This window comes from Boleophthalmus pectinirostris, unplaced genomic scaffold (assembly GCF_026225935.1).
Source record: "Boleophthalmus pectinirostris isolate CB_2022bp ecotype Guang Dong unplaced genomic scaffold, ASM2622593v1 HiC_scaffold_14, whole genome shotgun sequence".
Lineage (NCBI taxonomy): Eukaryota > Metazoa > Chordata > Actinopteri > Gobiiformes > Gobiidae > Boleophthalmus > Boleophthalmus pectinirostris.
Window position 1 is genome coordinate 35,696,969 of NW_026571047.1, and position 7,500 is coordinate 35,704,468.

The window sequence follows — 7,500 nt, forward strand, 5'->3', positions numbered from 1 at the left end:
TAAAACATAAAATAAATATACTTATTTATATAAAAATATCCCAAGCTTTAAATCGTTTCAGTTCTAGAGTTTAGAGATCGTTCGACACAGTTCGACACGACAGTAGAGCTCAGCATATCAGAGCGTCTCAGGTCTCGTCTTCCATCTATTAACAACTCCAGGTCTGTGTGACCAGGAAACCACAGCAGAGCAAAGGATTATGGGACATTGAGTCTCAGTATAAACTACAGTAGAACAGAGTTGGCTGGTGCTGATCATTGGCCTGATTTATTAGTCGGTTTCACTTGGTGGAAACTGCCAAACCTCGCAGCATTAGGATTTGTGCTTTTTTTATTGAACCAATCGCTGCTGTTTGGTCGTGACGTTTGTAAAGCTCCAAATCCTGTAGGAAGAAGAACAATAACGTCTTTCCCCGAGATCAAATTGAACAAGACTTTAAATCCTCGGGGATCTGGGGAATCATTGACAACACAGAATGTCTGTCTCTTCTCTGATTGGCTGGTGCCTGAACTCACATTTCCATGGTTTTCGTAAACCGTCAAGTGTTTTCTGATTCCTGATCTAGAGCTGGAGACAAATGAAACTGAGCGGAAACCCTAGGGGGCACCAGCCTGACTACCTGATTACTGATATTTTTTAGCTTTTTAAGGGGTTGAACAATTTAGAACAGTCACCAGGTTTGTTCACTTTTACTGATATGACTTTGGCCCGATGAGTTTTTGGAATACAGACAAAGTTTATTGTTCCTGCAGATATGGACAGGGCCTGGCCAGAGACCAACAGCGTCTCCTCCTCCTCCTCCTCCGCATGTCCCTCCCGTGTGAAACCATCTCCCATCTCCAGAGCGTCTGAGCTCGGAGTATTTCTACAGAAATACAAGCTGCACACACATCAAAGCAGAGTGACACGTTTCACAGGCTGGTGCTAACACACACTACCCGTCAAAAGTTTTAGAACACCAAACGTTTGCCAGTTTTTCACTGTTTACTGTTGACGAGGAATGTAACAATATCCAAATCCCTCGATGCGATATTATCACGATATTTGGAAGAGTCTGATATTGGGCACTTTTGTGCTTTTAAAACACCTTGACAATATTTTGGTGTGAATTATTTCTGTCATAATCCCAAGAATTAAAGTCCAAACAAGTTTCTTCATGTCGTCTGTGCTGAAATGAATCATGGGAAATGTAGTTCTCTGTGTTTATAAACTGTTGCTGCTGTAAAACCTGAATTTAAATAAAAGTTATGTATGTTGTAAATGTGCACTACCGGTCAAAACACCCTAATTTTTTTTTATTGCAGTTCACTGAACATTGCTGTTTGGTTCTTACCTAGACAGAGGTTAAAAAAAGATAAAAGAACAAAACAGAAGTCGACGCTCTGACAAAACCACCTCAGGAAAAAAGAACAAGATGGTAAAACTTGAAAACCTGGAGCAGCAGCTCAGAGTCCAGACTTAAACCCATCGAGCTGAAGACTGAAGAGTGAAGCAACCGACAAGTGTCACACATTTATGAAACTTCTGCTACAGACACGGGAAGAACTTTCTCAACAATATTTGATTTGTGTTGTAAAAGAACGAGTCACGAGTGAGTTCAGCTGTTCTATCTGACAAACGTCGACACACACATCGATCTAAGTTTAGAATATGTTTTGGTCCACATTAAGGATGTAACAATAACCGAGATATCGTGATATCGTGATATTGTATCGTCAAAAATCTAACAATAATATTGTGGGGCATCATAATATATTGAATCACAAGTTCCTTTGCTTAAGGACAGATAAAACACAGTTGGTGAGGGACACTTGTGTCTGCTGAGCTTTACACATGTTCATGAAGCTCTGGGTTCAGACAGAAATCACATTCATTTACACAAAGACAGATTTCCATCACAATAGGATCCGAATCTTTTGGCTCAGTTCATTTCAAAGAGCCATTCAACACACCGGCTCTTTATATGAAGGTAAAGTCCCTGGAGTCACTGAAGGTCAAGTCCTGAAGGTAAAGTTCCTTTGAGTTCCTGTAGGCGGCGTCATAAATGAGTGGCACCATTTTCTTTCACTGAAGTTTATTAAAGCTCAAATCAAACACATTTGTCAAACGTCACTTCAACATCAACTCAAAATCGTCTCAAAAAGTAGAAAAATAAAACAGCAAAGAAAATTTATAGCAAATTTACCCAAAATTTCAACCAAAAACAAAAAATTCAAGTAAAAGGAACAAAGAGAAGAGCCGAGCGTCGGTCCCAGCGACGATCCCCGACTCCTTCAGAAAACTAAACAAAACCGTCCCAAACTACGGAGGATTTGACCCTGACCTTTGACCTTTGGCAGGGCTTAGTCTTCTGTTGCCATGGAAACCCCTTCTTTTCAGTTTGAGAAGCGTCCTCCACTTTGAACAACCAACACCCGTTTTAGAAAAGTGTGACACAGTGAGTAATGAGAGTTCTTACTGGATACGGAAAAGTTAAAGCCACACTATGGAACTTTTATCCACAAACATGTTTTTGTCAGATTTTTACTGCACTAAAAACAGAAAACCCTGCGCCCGTACTGTGAGCGAGCTCGCCTCTCCACAAACCCGACTCTTACTTGGCCCGTTTCCATGGCGCTGTGTTTCCTGTTGTGATGCGGCGCCTCCAGAAAGTTACACACTGTGGCTTTAAACGACACGAGAAAGTTCCATTTAATCGAACCTTTCCACAAAGTCTGAAACGAGGAGCGACGTCCAACGTTTTAATGTTTTTATGACTAAATGTCTAAATGTAAAACACACACACACACACATTTACACACACACACACACACACACACACATTTAGACATTTAGAGATAAAACCTTAATCATCGAGCGTCGTTTCAGACTCTGTAAAACTTCTGTGTGTGAAATAAAATAATAAACCAAAATAAAATTAAAAAAGGAAACCAAGTGAATATTGTGAAAAAACCTTAAATATAAATATAAAAATGTTCAGTGTTTCAGAGAATTTCAGAAAATAAATGTGAGTGAAACGTGTCGAGGTTCAGAGTTTTTCCTCGAGTGGAAGACTTCAGACGATTCAGTGAAAAATCACCACAATCTGATCCTGAATCAGAAGAGTTTTTATAAACTGGTATAAATATAAATCTGAAACTGAACGACGTCGTTTTTTACTCGACACACGTCCGAGGTATTTGTGCTTTTCATAAATACAGATTTAATTCTGATTTTCACAAAACGATTCCCTGTTTTTTTTTCTTTTACAGAAGTTCTGCTTTTGGCACAAAGTTTATTTACACTTCTATTCTGAGTTTATTTACGTCACTATTGCAGTCCTGGTTCAGACCTGGTTCAGACCCGGTTCAGACCCGGTTCAGACCCGGTTCAGGTCATAGTTCGGTGTTGGGCGCTCTGCTCGGTCTCCCCTCACACTCCTTGTAGAAGTCACATCCGTCCAGCAGGTGGCGATATGTGGCCCTGACGTCTCTGTACAGCGGCAGGTCCTGGGTCAGTCCTGGGAATCGAACCGGCGACTCGTTGGCGAGGAGGCGGAGCCGGGGCCCGCGGGGGCAGTCGTACAGCACGAAGAGGAGGTTGGCGGCGTACGGGACGATGAACGACGAGCGGAAGACGCGACCTGAACGACAGAACGAGAGGAGGGACGTCAGAACGACAGAACGAGAGGAGGGGCGTCAGAACGACAGAACGAGAGGAGGGGCGTCAGAACGACAGAGCGAGAGGAGGGGCGTCAGAACGACAGAGCGAGAGGAGGGGCGTCAGAACGACAGAGCGAGAGGAGGGGCGTCAGAACGACAGAACGAGAGGAGGGGCGTCAGAACGACAGAACGAGAGGAGGGGCGTCAGAACGTCAGAACGTCAGAACGACAGAGCGAGAGGAGGGGCGTCAGAACGACAGAGCGAGGGGAGGGGCGTCAGTGAAACCACGGGACACTTTTGTCCTGAGGAAATATGAGGCGCCTCCAAGATTCAGGAAAAACTCCAAAAGCTTCAAGACATGTGTGTCGTTTGTTTTTCAAAATAAAACTACACAAACATAACACAAAAATAACAAAAATAAGAAAATGAAAAAACAAAGATTTTCTTCATTATTTGTCTCCAAAACCAAAATGAAAAAACAGATAACGGACTGAACCAGGACTGAACCAGGTCCGGCACCAGACTGACACTGAGACTGGGACTGAGGCTAGGAACAGGACCAGGACCGAGACCGGGACCAGACCAGGACTGAAACCAGGACCGGAAACTGTTTAGTCCTGGTTTAGTCCTGGTTTAGTCCTGGTTTAGTCCTGGTTTAATCCTGGTTTAATCCTGGTTTAATCCTGGTTTAGTCCGTTAGACAAATCTTAATCGTTGTTTTTTCTTTTTCTTATTTTTGGTTTTATTTTGAAAAACGACTGACACACAGATTAAAATCCCAGAGTGTTTCTTTATTTTGGACGTCACAGAAAAACTGAACCTGAAGATTTGAAAAGTTCAAAATAAAAACACCTGGACTGCAGAGCCGTGATTGGTCGCTCGGTTTCTTACCGTGCCGTGATTGGTCGCTCGGTTTCTTACCGTGTTGTGATTGGTAGTTGGCGGCGGTGGGCGGGGTCTTGTCCTTATATAGACCTAAGAGGGAGATGAGTGGGAGGAGTGTCTCAGCATGACCAATCAGAATCGAGGCAGGTTCAGGGGGCGTGTCCGTGGCTCTGAGGAGAAAAACACACAAGTACTACACACAACACACAAGTACAACGCACAAGTACTACACACAACACACAAGAACAACGTACAACGCACAAGTACTACACACAACACACAATACACAATACACAAGTACTACCACTACATACATGGAGTAGTACTATAAACAGTAGTAGTAGTAGTAGTAGTGTAGTACCTGCGGGGGCGTCCGGCCTTGTCCAGTGTTCTGAAGATGTGGTGGAACAGGGGACATGTGGAGAGTCCGTTGATCGAGTGACCGTAAGAACGTTTCCAGAACTGCTTCAGGTCGCCTTTGTACTCTAACACCTGTACACAAAGTACACAAAGTACTACTCCAACACCAGTACACAAAGTACTACTCCAACACCTACACAAAGTACACAAAGTACTACTCCAACACCTGTACACAAAGTACACAAAGTACTACTCCAACACCTGTACACAAAGTACACAAAGTACTACTCCAACACCTGTACACAAAGTACACAAAGTACGCAAAGTACTACTAACACAAAGTACACAAACACCAAGTACACAAGTACAAAGTACTAACTCAACACCTGTACACAAAGTACTACTCCAAACACCAGTACACAAAGTACTACTCCAACACCAGTACACAAAGTACACAAAGTACTACTCCAACACCTGTACACAAAGTACACAAAGTACGCAAAGTACGCAAAGTACTACTCCAAAACCTGTACACAAAGTACTACTCCAACACCTAACCCTAACCCTAACCAGGACTAAACCAGGACTAGACCAGGACTAAACCAGGACCAGACCAGAACTAAACCAGGACTAGACCAGGACCAGACCAGGACTAAACCAGGACTAAATCAGGATCAGACCAGGACTAAACCAGGACCAGACCAGGACTAGACCAGGACTAGACCAGGACCACCCGTTGGTACCTTGGCGTCCTCCTTTGTGAAGAGTCGACACCAGGGGGAGTAGAGCGACTTTATGGCCAGTTCATAGGAGCAGATGAAGAACGCAGCCTCCACCAGGTCTACGGCGAGAACAGAGGGACAAACGGGTCAAAAACTACAACTACAGACACACAAAAAGGACAAAAAGGTACATGTGCTTTGACTTTGGTTCCGCTCAGACCTGGAGTGAGCAGGTCCGGGTCCAGTCCCAGCCTCTCGGAGATCCGGGTCCGGACTTGTCTGAGTTCCGGTCCGTGTTTGAAGCGCTCCACCTCCTCCGTTGCCGTGGCGTTTGTCTCCACCCCCTCCACGTAACCACGGCAACGCTCGAAGGAACGCATCAGAACATCGTCCACCTCATGAACGTACCCTGAGACACAAAGACGGGTTTAGACCAGGACCAGACTGGGGTCAGACCGGGACCAGACCAGGTTCAGACTAAGGCCCGACCGATATGGATTTTGTTGTGGTCAATATGATATCGATAAAACAGAAGTTGGAGCTGTCGATATAATTGTCGATATATATTTAATGATGTAAAAATTCACTGTAATTGTTGAATTGTTTAAAACATTTTGGTTTGTCTCTGGTGGATTTTAAATTGTGTTTATTTAGGAAACATTTCTTGTTCTTGTGCCTCTTTACGTCAGATTTACAGACAGTAGGACAAATGACATTTTTACAGCATCACATTCCAGCAGCGAGTAAAGAAAGTAAACTAGCGCTGTTAGCCTTTAGCCGTAAATGCTGCGCGCCGCGGTAATTATATATATGTGTAAATGTTGATCATTCACACCTCTGTTCACAGCTCATTTACATCAGTGCAGCTCCAGTCACAAATATACGAACAATACACTCACTTATAGAGGAAATCCTGATGTGGAGTCACATTTACCTGTAAACTGGATTAAATCAACAGAATGTAGAGTCTGAGATTTAGAACCACATAGAACCTGCCCACGGGAAATATCCACACAGATCGGCAAGATTTAGGCCGATCGCCAATATGTTTCCAAGAGCCCATATCGGCCGATAATATCAGACAACCGATATATCGGTTGGGCCCTAGTTCAGACCAGGACTAAACCAGAATTAAACCAAAACTAAACCAGGACTAAACCCAGACTTACCCTGCTCACCGCCTGCTGCCTGGGTCCCAGTGGTCCCCGGTCCTGTCCCCGGTCTGGTCCCTGGTCCAGTCCGGTCCCAGGCCCGGTGGAGTCCGTCCTGAAAGGCTTCGGCGCTGCTCACACATCGATGTTTGGAGCTGGTTTTGACGCTGATGCCACCGGTACGAAGCCCCGCCTCTGTCAGAAGAGCAGGAAACGAGTCGACCAATCGCGTCGCCAGGTTCCTCAGGTCGGCCCTCCCCTTTTCCACCAGCTGACCTGCAACAGCCAATCAGAGCAGAGCTTCGATGTCACGTGACCACAGGATCCCAAAGAACTCAAGGAGGCTAAAAGTACTGCAGTAAAAGTACTACTGTCTAAAAATACTACAGTGTACAAGTACTACGGTCTAAAAATACTACAGTGTACAAGTACTGCAGTAAAAGTACTACAGTAAAAGTACTACTGTCTAAAAATACTACAGTGTACAAGAACTGCACTAAAAGTACTACAGCCTAAAAGTACTACAGGACTAAACCAGGTCTAAATCAGGACTCTAATGGGCCAGTGGGAGGGCATCCGGCTCAGTACCGTCCATATCCTCCGTGTACCACTGGCGCCAGTGTTCGTGGATGTCCCGGAGCCAGGCCGGAGCTCCGGGGCCCCGGGGGGAGCGGCTCTGGACCAGGCGGCTCAGGCGCTCGATGCGCCGGATGTTCTTGACGGTGGGGAAGCGGGTCCCG

The 7,500-nt window shown here is 44.8% G+C and overlaps 1 protein-coding gene across 1 annotated transcript in view; it reads right to left on the reverse strand.

Moving 5' to 3' along the window:
• Positions 1-2,057: 2,057 nt before the first annotated feature.
• The window catches only part of minpp1b (multiple inositol-polyphosphate phosphatase 1b), a 5,756-nt gene continuing 313 nt past the window's right edge, over positions 2,058-7,500 (reverse strand). The window contains exons 1-7 of the mRNA XM_055149991.1: positions 7,349-7,500; positions 6,779-7,036; positions 5,830-6,018; positions 5,631-5,728; positions 4,889-5,019; positions 4,564-4,697; positions 2,058-3,622 (exon numbers count right to left, since the gene is read on the reverse strand). The exon at positions 7,349-7,500 is cut by the window's right edge and continues 313 nt beyond it. Of these exons, the coding sequence (XP_055005966.1) occupies positions 3,375-3,622; positions 4,564-4,697; positions 4,889-5,019; positions 5,631-5,728; positions 5,830-6,018; positions 6,779-7,036; positions 7,349-7,500 (1,210 nt within the window). The 3' untranslated portion in view covers positions 2,058-3,374. The remainder of the gene's footprint in view (positions 3,623-4,563; positions 4,698-4,888; positions 5,020-5,630; positions 5,729-5,829; positions 6,019-6,778; positions 7,037-7,348) is intronic.